General features: G+C 29.7%; 4 protein-coding genes across 15 annotated transcripts in view; 1 reads left to right on the forward strand and 3 right to left on the reverse strand.

The window, feature by feature from the left end:
* Window positions 1-1,437: 1,437 nt before the first annotated feature.
* On the reverse strand, window positions 1,438-5,843 carry LOC103576249 (phospholipase A2 inhibitor). Its single transcript, XM_008556399.2, has 4 exons — window positions 5,692-5,843; window positions 4,897-5,253; window positions 4,216-4,814; window positions 1,438-3,643 (listed from the first exon to the last, which is right to left on the reverse strand). The coding sequence occupies exons 1-4, from the start codon at window positions 5,746-5,748 to the stop codon at window positions 3,358-3,360; spliced, it is 1,299 nt and encodes a 432-aa protein (XP_008554621.1). The 5' UTR covers window positions 5,749-5,843; the 3' UTR covers window positions 1,438-3,357.
* A 659-nt stretch (window positions 5,844-6,502) lies between these two features.
* Window positions 6,503-10,712, reverse strand: LOC103576250 (protein C12orf4). 2 transcript variants are annotated; one of them, XM_053737214.1, is made up of 9 exons: window positions 10,532-10,712; window positions 9,930-10,460; window positions 9,641-9,862; window positions 9,296-9,499; window positions 8,267-8,382; window positions 7,948-8,084; window positions 7,733-7,853; window positions 7,351-7,469; window positions 6,503-7,187 (listed from the first exon to the last, which is right to left on the reverse strand). In XM_053737214.1, the coding sequence occupies exons 2-9, from the start codon at window positions 10,427-10,429 to the stop codon at window positions 6,948-6,950; spliced, it is 1,659 nt and encodes a 552-aa protein (XP_053593189.1). In that variant the 5' UTR covers window positions 10,430-10,460; window positions 10,532-10,712; the 3' UTR covers window positions 6,503-6,947. The 2 variants fall into 2 exon arrangements, with proteins under 2 accessions (XP_053593189.1, XP_008554622.1); XM_008556400.2 differs by having other exon boundaries at window positions 6,504-7,187; window positions 9,930-10,463.
* LOC103577673 (uncharacterized) lies at window positions 10,390-13,825 on the forward strand. Its single transcript, XM_014444113.1, has 8 exons — window positions 10,390-10,411; window positions 11,511-11,829; window positions 11,910-12,365; window positions 12,426-12,633; window positions 12,767-12,875; window positions 12,945-13,066; window positions 13,137-13,367; window positions 13,443-13,825. The coding sequence occupies exons 2-8, from the start codon at window positions 11,638-11,640 to the stop codon at window positions 13,790-13,792; spliced, it is 1,668 nt and encodes a 555-aa protein (XP_014299599.1). The 5' UTR covers window positions 10,390-10,411; window positions 11,511-11,637; the 3' UTR covers window positions 13,793-13,825.
* A 2,299-nt stretch (window positions 13,826-16,124) lies between these two features.
* The window catches only part of LOC103576251 (twitchin), a 59,290-nt gene continuing 55,848 nt past the window's right edge, over window positions 16,125-19,566 (reverse strand). For all 11 annotated transcript variants that reach the window (XM_053737527.1, XM_053737535.1, XM_053737532.1 and 8 more), the window contains 10 exons: window positions 19,256-19,546; window positions 18,804-19,175; window positions 18,677-18,733; window positions 18,499-18,605; window positions 18,313-18,421; window positions 18,019-18,161; window positions 17,797-17,953; window positions 17,398-17,715; window positions 17,207-17,320; window positions 16,125-17,067 (listed from right to left, as the gene is read on the reverse strand). In XM_053737527.1, coding sequence (XP_053593502.1) covers window positions 16,865-17,067; window positions 17,207-17,320; window positions 17,398-17,715; window positions 17,797-17,953; window positions 18,019-18,161; window positions 18,313-18,421; window positions 18,499-18,605; window positions 18,677-18,733; window positions 18,804-19,175; window positions 19,256-19,546 — 1,871 coding nt within the window. In that variant the 3' untranslated portion in view covers window positions 16,125-16,864. The remainder of the gene's footprint in view (window positions 17,068-17,206; window positions 17,321-17,397; window positions 17,716-17,796; window positions 17,954-18,018; window positions 18,162-18,312; window positions 18,422-18,498; window positions 18,606-18,676; window positions 18,734-18,803; window positions 19,176-19,255; window positions 19,547-19,566) is intronic.

The raw sequence follows: 19,566 nt of genomic DNA on the forward strand, positions 1-19,566 counted from the left end.
TATATATGCTGGGTATTCATGGAGGGTATAAATAATTTTATTGTAAATTGGTAAACTTTATTTACTTAATTATAAAAATATATGATGGTTTGAAAATTTTTTTTAGGTAAATTTCATGTCTCATTACTTTGTTTCATTAAAAAAAATTATAGGGGAGGCAGGGGCAAAAATTTTTTTAAAAAATTCCAAAATCACTTTTTTAAATATAATTGAGAATTATTTTGAATTTTATCTGTTAAACTTTTTCAAAAATTAAAAGTGTCAGCCAAAAAATATGAAAGACTTTTGTTTCATGATAAAAACTTTTTAAAAAATGTTTTTTTTTTCTTTGCATTCAATAATCATGAAATATAATTTTTCTTTATGAAAATTTTATAAGAAAATTGAATTTAATCAAAATTTGTTGATATCCAAATTTTTTTTCACCTTTTTACTGAAAATTTGTTTTATTCAATTTGAATTTAAAAAAAAAAATGACATATTTAAATTGCTGCCCCTATAACTGAAAATTTGTTAAAAATTAGTAGGTGATGAAAATGTCATACCTTTTACTAAATAATAAATATTTAATTGTTGTATTGATTTATAAAATAAATTTTTTATAATAAAAAAAGGGGTAAATTTTTTTTTTTTTGGAATTCGGTTTTAAAATATTTTTAAACTATCATGAATGTAAATTTAGTATAACGTGTTACAATGTTTTGTGATGTGACGGATTTACATGGAAGTGAGCAGAGTATGTATAAATGTACATACATGGTACGGGGTATGATGTGTACACGGACTGAGTAAGTTCATCGGGGACGCGCTGATGCGTTGGTAATCCCTCAGTGCTTAACGATAACATCGTGGGTTTTATTTTCATTATTCAGTTGTTCGATGTTCCCCATGGACGCGCGTATAGCCCAGCTTACACGCGTAACCCCATGTTTCCATGACGGTTTAATCAGATAAAATCCCCTTGGCCAAAAAATACTCGCCAACGTCACCACCGCCATTAAAAACAAAATATCCATATTACTGTGGTTTTCAACAGTACCCAATAAAATGTCCTCCGATTTCATTTTATTTTACAACTATTTGTTTCCATATCGGTCGAAACGATTACATTGTAAAAAAAAATTTCAGTTAATTTTATTTATTTAAATATGTTCAATATTCATTCATTTATTTTCAATTTCTGCCTCATTGTCGGTTTATTTATCGAAATTTAATGAACAAACTCATCGGAAAATAATTTTTTGTAACGTGCGTTAATTTATTAATATTTTTAAATCCGTCTCGAAATTATTTTTTAAAAATTTTAAAATATTATGAAAATAAATTCACTTGGGTCTGGAATTTCATGAATTTTTTTTTATTTTATCAACATTTTTAAACAGAAGTAATTATCAGCTACAAAAAAAAATTGATTGAATTTATAAAAATAATTATAAATATTTAATTTAAATTTTCCCGCACCTTTGTCTAGATAATTATAAACAATCCAAACATGCTCACTTCTACTCTACTATCACCCGGACATAAATTTTCTACTTCATTTTTTACAATGAATTTTAAAGTTAAAAAAACCATTACTACATTTAAATTAAACTCCAAGGAACTCAACACACTATGGATTTTATGTTTAAAAATATTATTATTTATTTCATAAATATATATTTAACATAACTTTACTTTACACCTAAAAGCAAACGATACATGACTCGCGAAAGACGCGAATTAAAATACAAAATAAAATTTTAAAAATATGTTTTACAATCAAAGCCTGATAAAAAGTTGTCTGGATCCTTCGATGCTGCTGCAAATCTCGGGTAAAATTTTTTAATTTTCTCATATATATTTTCTCATATATACAGAAAAAAAAGATTTTTACCAGCCCTTAAAAATTTTTGCATTATAAATTAAAAATGACAATTTTCTTGGGAGGAAAAAAATTTTTTCGCGCCAAGAAGTTATTTCTAGCTCTAAGAAAATTTTTATTTTTATTTTATACCGCAAAATTTTTCTTGCGCCAGTACAAAAAAATAAACGCACGACTTTATATATTGTCTTGTCAAATATGACATTGGCATGCAATAATATCTTGATGTAGAATTAATATATATATATATATACATATTATATTTTTATATTGTAAATCGAGCGAAAATACGGGCTCTGTATACGTATACAAATTATGGCACATATATGTGAATATATATATATATATATATATATATATATATATATATATATATATATTTGAAGTAGCCTACTGTTACTGCACTATAATGTGAATATGATGGGTTTGAGCACACGTATAACGTGTAACTCGATATGCTTCCCTTAGGAAGATCATACTTTAGCACAAAGGCTCATCGCTACATCGCACGCGATCACCGTTCATGTCAAGGCTTCTGACGATCTTAATACATATATATATATATGAAAATCATTCGATCTGACCAAACGTTGCCAAACCACATACAGCAAAAAAAAATAATTGTCTCAAAATCAATTTTTGGTACTCGAAACTTTTTTTTCCATTCAATCTAAAATTAAAAAAAAAAATCATTTTTATAAATTTCAAATTATATGATTTAATTAACCAAAAAACCTTTAGAAGTTTTGATAAAAAACATTTTTACCATATTTATTTTTTTAAAAGTAAGTTATTAATTTGCTTGACGAATCGTAACTTTTATCTAATGAAATGTTAAAACCAAATATATATATAAATATATATATACACATTTATAAAATGAAAAAGATACTCAAGTTTTATTTAAAAGCAGTCAACCCGTACTTTTGTGGTACTATTTTTTCATATATATATATATATAGATATATCTATAGAATGTATATATATGAAGATTGTGGTTGAGCTGAAGGTAAAAAGGAGTGATTTGTTAAAGGGGTTGGTTGATTGAAAGTGTAGGGAATATCTCGCATGGTGAACTTTGATTCAGAGACTCGACTCAACTCTTGTTTTCTCTTTTCTTCCCTCGTATCAACATTTTCAATTGGATACAACGGAGATAAAAAAAGAGTAATAGTATAGGCAGAGACGCTCGTCAGTTATACTAGTGGTAGGATAGGGTGAAATGGGGCTGTGATTATGGTTTAGTAATAGTTTACTAAATGAACCGTAAATCAGAATGTTTTCTGGCTTTTGTACATTAACGTCAATTTTGAGCATCTATTCAGATCCATACACTTCAGTAATACGTTACAAATTATTGTTTGCGCCCTTCGCGTCACACAATTTTTTATTCTCCCGTGAACAGCTCCAGGTAACATCAAAATCTATATAATTTACTAGGAGTTCGTAATCTAATTTAGTAGTCGATAGTTTTTATTGAAATAAAATTTTATTTAGTCCTCAGCGCGGTCATCAGTGACTAGGATTCTTATCAAGTCGTTGGACGACTCCTTGACATTTTTATATGACACAGTATCACCACCGTGTTTTGGGAGAATCCAGTGCCTGAGAGGCCCTCGCCATACGAGATAAATTCCCGCTAATATTATTCCCAGAATTATAATCGATATCGATGCCCATATCGCTGGATAAGCTGTGCTCAATATTTCAACGCATATCAGCTCGTGATTTGGAATTATGGATAATAATTTACCAGCATGTTCTTCCGGCGTTTTACATCTGTAATAAATTAATTAATTGCAATTACTTGTTATTCATTTCATCAAATTCCCACTTTCTCATATAATCCGAAATCTATTTAAGCCGTTAATATTAATTTACATTGATTACTCTAATCGTTAATTGATTTATAAAAAAAAATTAATTTCTTTGGTTTTGAATTCTGACAGAAAGCGACATCACACGTCGATTGATGATACCAAAATTTGTTTTATCAACAAACATGTGATATGTTATCGATCTATGGTATATGACATAACTAATGGAAACTTTTTAGTCGACTGTTGAAAAGTATTTTGAAAAATTAAATTTTGCGGGTTTCCATTTCTTTTTTTTTTTTTCAAAATTTCATATGCAGACAAAATATCATACGACAATACTAAAAATATGACGCATATATACTATTTTGCTGGGATATATATTTTTCAGAGCAGGAATCACTAACTTTCATAAAAAAAAAAACAAATTTGCTGATTAAGTTTGAAAATTAAAAAAATTTTAACTTTTGGCGCGGGTTGAAATGTCCTACTTTTCTCCCTAGGTACGTAATGTACTTAATAAAATAAAATTACCTGATCTGATGACTAAGTTCGTTGGAAAGATTAAACCGATTGATCCACTGCATCCTACAATCGCAATGCCAAGGATTATTTTGCAAATCGACGACAGCAGTTCTTTGAAGAATCGGACGTAATTCTTCGTTTAGTGTCTCCAGTGCACTTCCTTTGACAGACAAATGTCTTAAGCGCGGCAAGAGTTTGCTATTAGGCGGCCAAACGCGAAATTCCGTCAGCATGGGACAATTTTCTAATGTTATCAATTCTAACATCGTCATATTTTCGAAGTCATTCAAGATAACTTCCGTTACATTATGCATATGGTTCAAGTGCAGTCTAGACAGATGCGGCAGTGAAATTTCACTTATGAAAAATATGTTAGTCCCTGAAATATCTAGTTCCATTAACATCACTGGCAGAAATGGCAACGTCTCGATGGGATTAAATGATATATTTAGAAATGATAACTTTGCTAGAGGTCGAAATAGCGAAGGTGGTAAAACTGATGCGGACACATTACTCATGTCTAAATGCAACAAATTTTTTTGGTTTGTAAACGCGCTTTCGTGAATGTCGACCACTGGATTGCTTGCTATCGATAAATATTCCAGTATCTGAAAAAAAAAAAATTTATTTCTTCTTTGAAATAAAGAATGATTTTTTTTTTTGAAATTATGATACAAAAAATGTCTATACCTTCATATGTTCGATCATTGTTTCATTGATGACAGTCAATTTATTCCACGAGAGATCGAGCACTTTTAATTTGGACGTACGATTATTCAACGCGAAATCGTCGATATATTCGAGATAATTGTGGCTCACATTCAAGTACTCTAAATTGTACTCTTCTTTGCAGAGGAAAAAAAATCTTTGCAAATGATTCTCTGCTAAATCTAATGATTTCAAATTATCTAGATTTGTTGAACAGTCGAGGAAACTGTCAAAATTATTTCCTTTTAATATCAAATCTGTCACTTCGTGTAAATTTATTTGCGGCTGTATTGACACGAAAAATTGTTCTTTCTTTAACCCTCTGTATGATAAATCCACCTGTAATTTATTTTAATTGTATTTTTAAGATTACAGATTGTAATTAAAGTATTTTTTTATAATTGAATTTTTTAATTTTTAAAATATGTTAGTATACAAAAATGTAGAAAAAAAATCCACTAGTAGAAATGATACTCAGAAAAATTCATAATTTTTAATTTTTGAATTCTATTTTTTAAAAATTTTCGCGGTAAAAAAATGATTTTTCAAAAAATTTATGCCCATAAATTTTTGGTGGCGGTGATAAAAAATTTAAGCGGGAAAATTATTATTCAATAATTTAAATTTCTAATTAAACGTGTACCGAACTCGGAAAAAATTTATCACGACAATTCATAACAAAAAATATAAAAATTTTGGGTAAGAAAGTTTTCTGGATAAAAAATTTATGTTACATTTATCTATGGTAAATATATATTTTGATGCGGGAACACTCACCACAGTCGATTTGACACCAAAAATAAATACAATAAAAACAAAAAAACTTGACCACATTTTTGACAAATTTATTTAAAATTTAAAAAAAAAATTGATTTTATCCCGATTAACTCGGGATCTAAGTCCAGACGTTTTGAGAACCGCCACTGCCGCTTAAACTAAAACCAAAGACAAGACTAGCGTGTTTCAGACAACACGATTAGGTCATAAGTTCATTATTGCGGGGCTAATGTACCATTTTTTAAAGATAATCCGCGATAATAGATATAAATACACATTATTTATATAAATAATTTATATTTACCACTCCATCAATTAACTATTTAATCATTTTCTCTACTATCTCTCACAGTTTTCTTTCTTCAATCCAGCATAATTTACTTGTTATCAAAAATTGATTTTTAATTAACATTCAGTCAACCGATAGTACGGGGAAATTTTGTTATTGGCTATAAAAATTACCGATAATCTTATCAGTACTTGTTTGACTAAAAAAAAAAATATTTTTATAGCAGAATTTTTATTATGTATGTATGTGTATATAAATTTATTATAAAATATATGAGTATTACATTAATTTACAATTCATTAATTAATATTTATTATTAATAAAAATAAGAGTAAAAAAATTTAATCAAATTCGTTTTGCGATAAATAAAAAGTCAATTTACAAATAAAATTAATTATTAATCACGCATTTATAATTATTTATTGCACGTAATTATTATATCTAATCATATTAACGTTTATTGTAATAAATTAATTTAATAATTTTTTTTAATATAAAAATGAGCAAATAATCACAGATTTTTATTTACATTTTTAATAATTTCGTTATAATACTTAATTATTTATTCAGAGTTTCATCGTCAGTATTTTTAAATGACCGCTATATTTAAAAAATTTTTTTTTCATTAAAATTTGAAAAAATTTTAAGCTTAAAATTTTGACAGCAAATGTACTCGGAAAGTTCATTTTTAAAATTATTGCCGTGGGAATAATAAAAAGATTTTTCTCAAAGTCAGTAAGAACTTGTTTAAAATTATTTAGATAAAAAATTTAATTAGGCCTAAGTGTTAAATATTTTTAAAATTACGAAAAAACTTTTATTCAAATTAAAAAAAAAAACTAGCGGCATACATAATTACTCTTTAAAAAATTTTTAGACTCAGTGTAGAAATTTTGGTGTGAAATTCATACTACACGGTCGTGTAAAGTTCTCGGGGGCCATTTTTACACCAAAATTTTTTAGTGAATTATTTTTTTGGTGTAACTGGCGCATTGGTAACTTTGAACACCAATGGATTAGAAACACGAAAAATACTAGGCAACATTGTTGCAAGAGTAGCAAAAACTTCTTCGGACATTCCTTTGGGAACGAGAAATTGTAAATTTTTGAGTTCGGCACCTCCCCAAGATGCCATTTCAATCATAAAACCTTTCACACATTTATATACAAGCTCAGCACGTTTTGTGCACCACGCGACAGTCATATCCTGTAAAAATAAAATAAGTCACTTTTATTAACCCTGATCGCATACTGAAAAATAAATAATCGCACAAGGAAACTCCAACCCTATATTTTTTATTATTCAACTCAAGTTTTGGGGTCTCGTCCCTTGTGCGTGATTAATAATAATTATAAAAAAAAAAAAATACTTCTGTCATTTCGTGGACTAGCAACACAGGAATAGTAAGTGTTGTTACGTCATTGCAACATGCTGTTTTTAAAATATTCCTCAATCCTAATATTGCTGGATGACGTGAATTTATATCTCCTAATAAAATAAAATCGCTGAATTAAATTGTAATAAATTTTTTTTTTTATACTTCCAAAATTACAAAAATTCAAAAAAAGTTCCAGTCGAATTTCTAATCTGTCTCATGTTTAGAAGTTCTACATGACGAACTTTTTTTTTAATACTTTTGGAACGAATTTTTTTTTACGGGTGATGAATTTTTATAATTTGTTACATGTAAGTTAAAAATTTAATATTATAAATCTGAGCACGTGACAAACGTTTAATTTAATTTAAAATACCTGATCTCAATGAATCGTTAATAACCATATGAAAAATAACGTGAACCTGAGCTAAATTAGAATGTCTCGTAATAAAAACATCTCCAGTCTGCAATGATTTACTTGACGCTGACTTTTTAACCTTTCAATTGATAAAATAAAATGAATTAATACCCATGTGATAAATGAAATATTATAACTGAATAAATAAATAAATAAATAAATATTAATAGTACTGGTAAATCATTAGTATCTTTATGATGAGCTTGTCGCCAGGCGACAGCTTCTTTTACATCATCCCGTATTTTTTCCAACTGCTCTTCCATTGAAGGAAAATGAAATTCCGTTGTCAGTTGGCATATAGTTGATAATTCTGAAAATAAAAGTTCATCTGAGATCAGCCGTGTGACGAAGTCTACGTGATTTTGAGTCAAGGGTATTACGCAAATTCGTTTTAAAAATAATTATTGATAAAAAGTTGGTCCTATTTTTAAATTTAAATATACAATTTTAAAGAAATAGTAATTGAGTTTACAGAATTATTTCTATTAAAACCTTTAGTGATGCCTGAGTAACTTCCTAAGTGATTGTCACTTAGTACGACAATACCGCAAAGGTCGTTTGAGTATAATCCTAAGGCTGTCTGCAGTCTTTGAGGAGTTGGTTCCATGCTAATTTAAAAAAAAAATTTATATAGTTGGTACTTATTGCTGTGCAGCAAATGAATATTTATTTGTTGATATCAAAGGAGTATAATTATTTTTAATTGAGTTTCGGTCTGTGTTATCACTGAATTTTTATCACATTACGCTTGAGAGATAGTTGCAATTAAAGTTTCAAAAGCTACGATTTTTGTAATAAATATTTGATAAACAAGTGATAAGATTAAAAAATTTATGTTATTTATGAATACACAAGTAAGAAATTTAATTACAAATTACAAATAATATTTTTTTACAATAAGGCAAAATAATTTACAAATTTTGAATTTTTTTAATTTCCCGCTATGAAAATTTAAAATTTAGAAAAAAAAAGAAGTTATTGCTTTTGGTCTAATTTTCAAAAATTAAATTTTCATCAGATTTCGACATATTGAGGCCTTATGTGAATGGGTGTAAATTAATTTTTGTCGTACGGTATCTTTGGAACGAATTAACTGATTTAAATAATTTGAATTTGGCGGCAATCGAAAAAGTTCAAGACTTAGATCTGATTTGACTTTGAATTCGATCGGTTGAGCAGAATTCACGTGTCCGATTTACAAATCGGTAGAGAAATTTATTATCTGTTGATCCAGCTGTTTTTTGAGCACGAGGAGCAAAAATTTAAAAAATAATATCATTTTCAAGCTCACGAGCTCTAAATTAGCGGGAAGTTTTGGGATTTTTCAGATTTCTTATTTTGTAAAATAAAAAACAATAAATGGACGGTACATTGTAACAAAAAAATTATTATATAATGAATATTTATATAAAAATTGTCAATAGTGATTTATTAATTGCCGGTAAATTAAAATGATATCCAAAAAACCTATCCTAGAATTTGGTCAACTATTATATTAATTAAAATAAAATAAATAAATACCTCGATGCATTATTTTTAGTGCGACAAAAGTCTAGTACGTCGCCGGTTAGAATTCGTATGTTATGCATTTGTTTCATTTGTGATCCTAAATGGATTGTAAAACTTTCTTCTAACTGCGGATAATCAGATGCTTTTATTTTTTCCTTAGTATCCACTGTCTCGGTAATTTCTGGTACAAATGGCATGGGTACTACCGGCGATCCGCTACAATAAAATTAAAAAAATAACAATAATAATCTTTCATGTATATTATGAGTATATTTTGTCTGGTGATCAAAACGCGTGTAGCTAAAAAACTAACAGCTCTTCTTAAATTTAAAATACAAAATAAATAAATAAAATTACACTGGAGTCGGTAACATATTAGTCTGTTGCTCCTCAAGTAATCTCATAATCCAATTACGATACTGTCGACGTTGTTCCAATTTTAACGCATCTATTCTCGATCCCCAATGACCCTGTAGTAAACTTTGTTCTTCAAAATGTCTCGCTGCCATTTCATTTATTGATTTTTCCGTTGATCCTAATTCTAATTTTTCAACCGCCACTCGCATTTCTTCAGTTTGTCTGAAAAAAAAATTAATAATTACATCTAAAATTACAAAAAAATTTATTTCCACTAATTAAATATTACTTTTGCGTCAGTTGTTCGTATTCGGAGTTTTTAATCTGTATAACTTCAGTAACATCTCTGCCATATTTATGCTCTGCTTGTAAAATCGGTTCCAAAGACGGCGAGTGAACGAGCTTGTGATAAGCCGCTGCAAATAATTCTTCATCGCTTGTACCCATGGGCTGCGCGTACTCGGCTGTTTTTTCTCTGTAAGCTTTTTCCCAATTTTTAATTATTTTTTCAACATCGACTTCTCCATTCTGCGCTGACTTTATCTGCTTTTCATCCCGTTCATCGTAATAATTTTGCGTCCACTCTTTTACTTTTTCCTCCAGAGAATATAATAAATCTTTCTCAACATAACATGGCAATTTAAATGCACTCATTACTCGATATGTCAATTCTTTAATTGATCCACTGTATGGAATTTTCAATGGAATTTCTAGTGAGTACTTTTGACCAGTGGTGCAAGTTGGAAATTCGAATAAAAATATTTTCTCTCTGTAATTATCTTCAGACATTTTTTTATTTAAACTTTTAAAATTTATCTATCTACTGAAAATAAAAAAATGTTAATTATTCTAATTGACAAAAGTATTTAAAATTTATAAACAAATACTTACATATATTGTGTAGGTTATAAATATAACCTACAGGATAAAATAATATCAATTATTGAGTATTATTGAAATTGATCAAAAATATAAAAATGTTTATGGTAAATTTTATAATTTATTTAAATAAAAAACATTTTGTCTAATTAAATAATTGCCTAATTATTTGATGATTTGAAATGTTTACAAATTTTACGCCCATTTTAAAATTTACCAACTTTATAAACTTTTTATATTCCCGCAAAAAATATGTTGGCAGCAAGATGACGTTTATTTGCGCGCGCAAATGGCGGCAATATTTGAATAATATATGAAGATGTCTTTTTAATCAATAAATATAACACATGTTGTTTTAAGGACTTATTTTTTAAATACTTCAAGCTTATAAATTCAGGAATGTCAATAAAGTTGATTTAAAGACAATAAATTAATAAATGTTGGATACTTGGCGCACTTCAGTAGAATAAAAATTTGAAAATTTGTATTTAAATAATTTAAAAATCAGTACTTACTTGTATTTTTTTAAATTTCATTATTTTAAATTCATAAATTTTCTCGTATCCACTACATTCACTCACTCATTATTTTCACTTATTCAAAGTTTCTTAGACGAAATTTGCGCTGTACAAATTCCCACTTGATTAGCCGACATCTAATAATTTTATGATAATTTTTCAAAACCATAAATTATGAAAAAAATATATTTGAAAAAATTGCACTTATAGTTTTTTTAATTTTCTAAACATGCACATCTTTAGTTTTTTTTTTTTTTTTTTTTTTTTTTTTTTTGTCATTGATTTGTTGAAAAAAAAATTTGAAATTATTAGTTGTCCGTCAGCAATTTAATTAAAACCAGGATAAAAATAAAAATAATAAACCCAGTTTGAAAAACTGGCCCTAAGAATTAAATTTAAGAAAGAAATCTAACATGGAACTTCAAACTCATCTGCATGAAAAATCACCTTTATGTTTCTGTTTATATTGTCAGCAAGGTCAACAAAAAGCAACAGATCCAACCAAAGTAACCTCTACCTCTACTTCTATATTTTACTTGGACTCATGTTCACGATGAGATTTTTTTCACATTCCTGTATAATTTATATTATCAATTAACTATGGAGAATAATGAGGAACTTGATAAGCGCATCACCTTGGTCTTGGTGATCCATAACTACAAAACGACCGTGAGCAAAAAAAAAGCCATGGAAAATAGTAATTATTTCAATTCCTTGTTGTCTGGTAATTTTCCTGATTACAACCTAGAGGAACATTCTATAAAATATGAGATTTCCATCGAAACATTCCAGGTTTGTAATAAAATTATCACTACCAAGTATTCGCATTAATTGTTCTTTATATAAATTAATTTATTTTATTTATTTGACAGAATTTTATCGACTGGATTGATAGCACTGGCTTGGAAAATAAAAACAGCAAATATATTTGTCCAGATAGTGAAAAAATTTTTAAAAAAATATCTAATAATTACGATAATTTACTAGAGTTATTAGATACCAGTGTTTTATTTATAAGCGATAAATTATCACGGCAATTAACTCAGATTATAATAAAAAATTGGCTGCTTCCAGATAAACTATTCCAGTTATGGAAGTTTGCTGAAGAACGTAGTCTATTTACTCTAAAAGACGTCGTATTCGAAACTTATCTTGATAGATTTTATGACGTTCCTGAGGAAGAACTGAAACAGCTACCTCTAAAAAATCTAAAAGAATTAGTCACTAATTGTAATTTCACTAATCGTAGCAAGCTGCTGGGTTTCATTAATTCCAAATTGTCATCGCAATCTTCCACTGATCCCACCGACCTGGGATTTCTGGACAAAGTAATAAATTTTCATTAAACTTATTGATTTTGTGTCCAGTTTTTAAAATGACAAATAAAGATTTCAGGTTTGGATTTTGATGACAAGAACAATAAACCAGAGTATGCACAGTGCGTGGTCTCATATAAATTAAACAATGAGAACAAAAAAGTGTACTGTGTTCACTGGTGGAAAGATCGTAAGTTCATGGAAATTGATGGCTTCAATGCAATATTTGATCTATTGGACGCTGGACAACAAGTTTTTGGTCGCAGAATTATTGGGAGAAGTAAATTTTTTAAATAATTTAACGCTACACGGAAAGAAATATTTCGCGGTATATAAGAGTATGGTGATAAGCAGCATACATTTCTTAATGTATATTATTATTATGATCAATTACATTATAAATTTAATCGTAGGATTCAGTATTTATGTAATTGGCGGCGAAAAGGGAATCGGTACCGGTCGGTTTATAAAATCTATTTGGCGCTTCTGTTTAATTTCCCGCACTTGGTATCACGTTACCGAGTAAGTTTATTCATTAATTTTCATATCAACTGATCAATTGGCATCTGCTAAATCATTTGGGTTTCATAGATTGCCTACGGCTCGAAGGCACATGATCGCAGAGATTTTAGGTCAGGATATTTACTTATTAGGAGGAGTTGGCAGTTTTAGAGTAAAACTTTCATCGGCTGAAGCTTTCAATCTCCATACGAGTATGTTTTATTCTTTTTCTTTTCATACTGTCAGAGTAATAATATAATAAACATACTACATTTATTTTAGACAAATGGACTACATTGTTGGATGTTCCCGAAGAATTCACGGATACACCGCCATCATGCGTTATAAATAAGACGATAGTTTATTCATCAAAAAAGCACTGGGTGTATTATCCTGAATATAATGAATGGTATCCGATTGAAGATCCTACAGAAAAGCTCCGACCTTATACAGAATATTATGCACTTGTTACTCAGCCTTCTACTGAAGATCAGTTTATGTTTTATGCAATGAGTAATATAATATTTTTGTTATTTTAATTATTCAAGTAATTTCTGACAATTTATTTAAATTTATTATTGTCAACAGAGGTTTCAAACTCCGGCGATGATGAAGGCAATTCAGTTATAGATATTTTTGAGAAGATCGCGCCGACAAATAGATGTTCAAAAACATTTTTCATAACTGATTCTCGCAGGTCGTTTAATAGAAGATTTTATCGACACATCTATAGTGGACGGGAGCTAGTGAGTTTCTCTTGCGAGGACAATAAAATTATCATTGAAACAGAGAGTTACTGGCATGGACTGCTCAGAGAAAATGATACCCACTATTTTACTCAAACGGTGGATGATATTAACCCGTCGTTGTTTGATAACAATCTTGGCTGTTTCAATGTAATTGATCCTGATACTTTGCATAAAACAATAATTTATTAAATGTACGATAATAAATATTTTACTACTAATCAATTCGTTTATTAAAATTATTTATTTCGAGCACTGAATTTCTAATTACCCATTAGTTTTTAAACCCCCGTCTGTTACACCGCGACATTCCGCCGGCATGTATTTGATATTGGGGCGTTGATAAGTATCATAACTGTGATTTTCCAAAATTGAAACTTTTTATTATTTTTACAATTTTGAAAATTGAAATACTTTAATTTTTTAGAAACAAATAAAACCTCTCAGACAATTTGCTGAGAAGAGAAAAATCTGATAAGCTATAGCTTGAAAATCGTATGTAAAAAAAAATGGCGGACAGAAAATGATAGAAAAATATTTGGAATAAAAAAAAACACTTTAGTGTTTAAACAAACCTTGGCGGGGAAATAATGTGCAGAAGGGTGTCCTAATACACTGGGAGATTTGATTTAAATTGCTCCAAGTGTATTCCAGCTAAACAACGTCACTTGACTGCTATTTCCCCACCAGACGATGCCAGATGACTTTGCTCAGGAACTTGGAAGTTATCAGCATCAGCAATTCCCAGCACTACACTCGAACTGAACACAACACTTTACACTAGCACTGGACACAACTACACCACAGATACTTTGCACAATTTGAATTAATAAAACATAAATTTAACGATCACTGCACAATTTTACGCGACTTAACTGCGATACTGTGTTTCATTTTAAACGTAAAGAAGGATCTGGACTACTACTGCCATTGTCGATGATACTGACTGCCGCTATCGAACCGCCAGTTGATACAAAGCAGTCGATATTGCGATTCGTCGACCACCCCCACTCCAGCAAAAATTTGAACGTCGAATACAGCGACGCGCAGTTGTTTTAATTTAGTGATTAAAATTATGTTTTTTTACTATATATGTTTTGAGTACCGATTAAATTATTATCACGAAATGACTTATGGGTGGTGAAGAATATTTAGAGACACGAGTTATAATTTATTTAAACGATAAAAACGTAAATTTGAATTATTAATTCACGAGCTACAAAACGTCTGAATTACTGAGATGGCGTCGAAATGAAGTTGGATACAAAGCACTTGCGCAGTTGTGGCGTCAGTTGGAAACGACCTGCGCAGTACTGATGAAATTGCGTTGCGCATGCGCCTTAAAGTGCTTTCACAGTACGGGCCAGTCGCTGGCTGAATCAAGCGTCTCGGCGTCGTTCTCATCTGAACTCGTTAAAATAATTCATTTAATTATCGTGTCGGTTTATAATAAATCTACTGACACTTTTAATTAATCATTTGTGTAAGAAAAAATATTTTAAAATATTTAATTGCTCGTTCGTGCGTGTGAATAATTTAATAAATTAAATTCAGTGCCGGAGTCACTGTAATCATAAATGTGAATGTAGCAGACATCAGACAAATTTTAAATTTAAAATAAATAAAGTAAATAATTTAAAAAATAATATTCATAAAAAATTCACTTATTATTTATTTACTGTATTTATTATTTATAATTTCAAATTTGTCTGATGTCTAATACATTAACACTCATCCGTATTCGACGTTCAAATTTTCGCTGGAGTGGGGGTGGTCGTCGAATCGCAATATCGACTGCTTTGTACCAACTGGCGGTTCGATAACGACAGTCAGTATCATCGACAATGGCAGTAGTTGTCCAGATCCTTCTTTGCGTTTGAAATGAAACACAGTATCGCAGTTAAGTCGCGTAAAATTGTGCAGTGATCGTTAAATTTATGTTTTATTAATTCAAATTGTGCAAAGTATCTGTGGTGTAGTTGTGTCCAGTGCTAGTGTAAAGTGTTGTGTTCAGTTCGAGTGTAGTGTTGGGAATTGCTGATGCTGATAACTTCCAAGTTCCTGAGCAAAGTCATCTGGCATCGTCTGGTGGGGAAATAGCAGTCAAGTGACGTTGTTTAGCTGCAATACACTTGGAGCAATTTAAATCAAATCTCCCAGTGTATTAGGACACCCTTCTGCACATTATTTCCCCGCCAAGGTTTGTTTAAACACTAAAGTGTTTTTTTTTTATTCCAAATATTTTTCTATCATTTTCTGTCCGCCATTTTTTTTTACATACGATTTTCAAGCTATAGCTTATCAGATTTTTCTCTTCTCAGCAAATTGTCTGAGAGGTTTTATTTGTTTCTAAAAAATTAAAAATTTTGTTTTTTTTATAATTTTTTAATATAAATTGTCGCGCTGCGCTCAGCGCGCGCAGGAATATATATACTTTTTTTTAAAAATTACGATTCGATGATGAAAAATAATAACACAATTTTTTTATCGTTCATAAATCATAAATTTTATTTCGTACGTTTTATTTCAATTAATTTTTTAAAATTATAACGGAAGCAGTCTTAAAACAAAATTAACACGATAGTTTTATTTCGTTATTATGATTACATTGGAATAAAAATAAATAATAAAATTATGTATCATCAAATTATTTAAATCAATTATGAATTTTTTTTTCTAATTATGGGAGAGATAATTTTTATTTTTTACAAATAATATTTACAAGAGTTACGATATTATTTTTTTGTTTTTATTGAGGATGCTGGGCTTGTAAATATTATTTATAATCCATAATTAATTAAAATCATTGACGATACTAATTACAATAATAATTTTTTTTTATAATCGTGCATTAACAAATTGGCATAAATAATTATTAGCGTGCAAAAATGAATCTGCTATCCGATTATTAATGCATTATGACAAACACACAGAAAGAAAACGTTTTTTTTTTTTTTTATCTTGTAATAAGTAATAAGTAATAATAATTATAATAATAGTAAATAATAGTAATAAATAAATAAATGATTATCTTAATATTTTATACATGAAAATTAAATGATTAACGCTCATGACGTTGTTTAATTATTAATTATACATTCATTATTCATTTGGTTGCCATAAACTTTTGAAACTTTAGTAAAATCAATTAATTTAAATTAATGAATGTCTCATTGTGACTTTTGTTATTTATATTATTTTTTCTTGTAATGAGATGAAAAAAAAAAAAAAAATAATAATAATTAATTAAAGTGTCAGCGACACTCACTGATCGTGAGGATTTTTGACATTTAATGCAAACGCTGATATTGTTTCGCCCTTTTTACCAATCGCTCGCGCGGTGTACTGACCAATATCACCAGCTGTACATGATTTAATACGTATTTCGAAGGATTTATCGCCGTCTGAACTAAATAGATATCTGCTACTTGATTCGTCAATTGGTTTACCATCTTTCAGCCATGTTACTAAAAATTCAAAATCAATATTACAATTCAATTTTTTTAATTATCTAGAACGTAAACTTTTTAAAAGTAACATGAAAAATGATTTTTTTTTAATATCTCATCTACGAGGCCTAATTAATATTTTATGCAAAGTAATTACCCTTTAGTGGTGCAGTTTCAGTCCGGCAGGCAAAGTTTACTGATTCACCTTCGTTTACTGTTGCCGACTCTGGGAATGTCGCGAACACTGGGCTCTTTGGTTCCTCATTAGGAACTGTAAATTAAAATTAACATTATTAATTATCCAGTACTCAAAATTCGCAATTAGTGAAATAAAAACCAATAAATTACCAAGAACATTGAGTGTACATGAAGAAAAGCTTTCACCGGCGTCGTTGAATGCTTCGCACGTGTAAGTGCCTGAATCCTCGGGGAAAATTTCCGCAATAGTAAGCTTATATATATTGGCTTCATTTGTGTAATTGAAGTCTTTGCTGGGTTTTATTTCCTTGTTATTGTGAAGCCAGACGACGTCAAACTTCTTGGCGCCAATTATTCGGCAGCTCAGTACGACTGACTCCCCGTCTTTGACGTACATGCTCTTCAGATGGTCGACAATCTTCGGCGGTTTGTCGCCACCAGATTTTTTACCGCTCGCATTTGTCATTGCTGAGCATAAAAAAAATAAATCCATCAATTGATGATTTAGTTTACTAAATTAATAAAATATTAAAACTTATTATTACTTACGTTTGATAGTTAATTTACATGATGTACTTGTTGTACCCATACTGTTTGTTGCCTTACACGTGTATTCACCTTCATCTTCTGGGAATACTTCATTTATTACAAGAGTTGCTACTCGGTTCTTGTATTTAAGGTCTACTACTTCCGATGACCTCAAAGTCTGTAACAAAAATTATGTTAATTAGTAATTTGTCAATTACTTAAACTCATTTATTTATGAATTACTTTTCCATTCTTTGTCCACGTAATCTGAGGTTCAGGATCGCCATCAACTTTGACACTCAATTCCAACTGCTCGCCATCGTTGACTTTAAGATCTTTTAATTTTGTTATAAATTCTGGCTGTCGCATTGAATCATCTGATGGATCTGCGATTAAAAAAGAATATTTGGTTGAATTAATTAAAATTTTGACAGTTTGCTAATTACTTAGTTCACGTCTGACAATTTTTTCTTGGATAATTTATTAGTAAATTGTGTGACGAGGAATGAAACAAATCGTGTTTATAAAATATCTTACATAAAAGTTCTTTCGTTGCGTTTCTAGATCTTGATGGACTACCAGTAGAGTCTAATTTCGTTCCGTATTTCTTCATACTTTTCTTGTCTGAAGAATAGTCAGTCGTCGACTAGAATAATAAGAAATAGTAATTATTATATATAAATTAATAAACAATATATATTTGTATTGAAATAATAATCATACTCTTGAGAATGTTGAGTTTTTATTTTGACTCGAGTAACTGCTGAATTGTTGTTTGATGACAATTTGTGCAGGCGCTGGTTTAATTGCGTGTTCAATAAATCGACGGTCTAAAAAAATTATTTAAATTAAATAATTAACTAATTACTTTTAATTTAAATTTTAAAAAATGATTATTCACCTCCAGAATGCAAGATACTATTGGCTAATTTTTCTTGTTCTTCAGTCTCACCCATTCCTTTGGTAAAAATATTTAAAAAATTAATTAGTAAATTAAATTAAAGTAAAAAATAATTTTTTTTTTTTACCTTCTACGATGACAACACAATCAGTTTCATCATATCCATGGCAATTAGTAGCTACGCATTTGTATTTTCCACTGTCCGAAGGTCTGCAGTCGATGATTTCCATAGTGACGACACCATCGGAATGCGACATCGCGTACTCGTGCTTGGATAACTCGCGACTGTCTTTGAACCACCTGACAGACGGTGGAGGTTTGCCGCTGAGACAACAGAGCAGCTTGCAGGTCTGTCGTTCCTGCATGACACGAGGTCGCAGTTCAAAGGTGAAACTGGGCGCAGACTCTGTTGTCTCCAGCCAGAAGTATTGTGGTAACGGCTCACGTCTACGTATCGGAGTAACTTCCGGTTTGTATGGCGGCATTTCTCTCGGCAGAGCTGCATAAAATTAAATTTATTTTCAAAATTTTATTTTATCAATCAAACTGACTACAGTTTTTGATAAAATTAAAACTCACGTTGGACATTAAGGAATACAACTTCTTCCCGATATCCATAATGATTCTCAGCACGAATGACATACTCTCCTCTGTCTTCCAACTTGGATCTATTGATAATAAAGGTGTAGTCATCTCCAATATACCTCTTCATAAATTTAACAGATTGTCTGAGTTCCTGGTTATTGTGGAACCACGTGAGTGTTGGAGCCGCGATTGCTATCACGCGACACGTGAATTTAACACTCTGTCCCTCATATGTAAAAGCACTTTGTGGTTTGATGACAAATCTTGGTGCTGCCTGCCTTCGATCTAAAAAATAAACAAGTCAA

This window comes from Microplitis demolitor, chromosome 3 (genome assembly GCF_026212275.2).
Source record: "Microplitis demolitor isolate Queensland-Clemson2020A chromosome 3, iyMicDemo2.1a, whole genome shotgun sequence".
NCBI classification, from domain to species: Eukaryota; Metazoa; Arthropoda; class Insecta; order Hymenoptera; family Braconidae; genus Microplitis; species Microplitis demolitor.

Coding starts and splice junctions, on each gene's coding strand:
- LOC103576249 (XM_008556399.2), bottom strand. CDS start 5,748: ATGTGGTCAAGTTTTTTTGTTTTTATTGTATTTATTTTTGGTGTCAAA. Junction 5,254..5,691: donor TTGGTGTCAAATCGACTGTG/GTGAGTGTTCCC, acceptor AATAAATTACAG/GTGGATTTATCATACAGAGG. Junction 4,815..4,896: donor CAATGATCGAACATATGAAG/GTATAGACATTT, acceptor TTTTTTTTTCAG/ATACTGGAATATTTATCGAT.
- LOC103576250 (XM_053737214.1), bottom strand. CDS start 10,429: ATGTCTGAAGATAATTACAGAGAGAAAATATTTTTATTCGAATTTCCA. Junction 9,500..9,640: donor AATATGTTACCGACTCCAGT/GTAATTTTATTT, acceptor ATTTTATTGTAG/CGGATCGCCGGTAGTACCCA. Junction 8,085..8,266: donor TTACTCAGGCATCACTAAAG/GTTTTAATAGAA, acceptor TTTTATTTTCAG/AATTATCAACTATATGCCAA.
- LOC103577673 (XM_014444113.1), top strand. CDS start 11,638: ATGGAGAATAATGAGGAACTTGATAAGCGCATCACCTTGGTCTTGGTG. Junction 12,366..12,425: donor ACCTGGGATTTCTGGACAAA/GTAATAAATTTT, acceptor TGACAAATAAAG/ATTTCAGGTTTGGATTTTGA. Junction 12,634..12,766: donor TCGCAGAATTATTGGGAGAA/GTAAATTTTTTA, acceptor ATTTAATCGTAG/GATTCAGTATTTATGTAATT.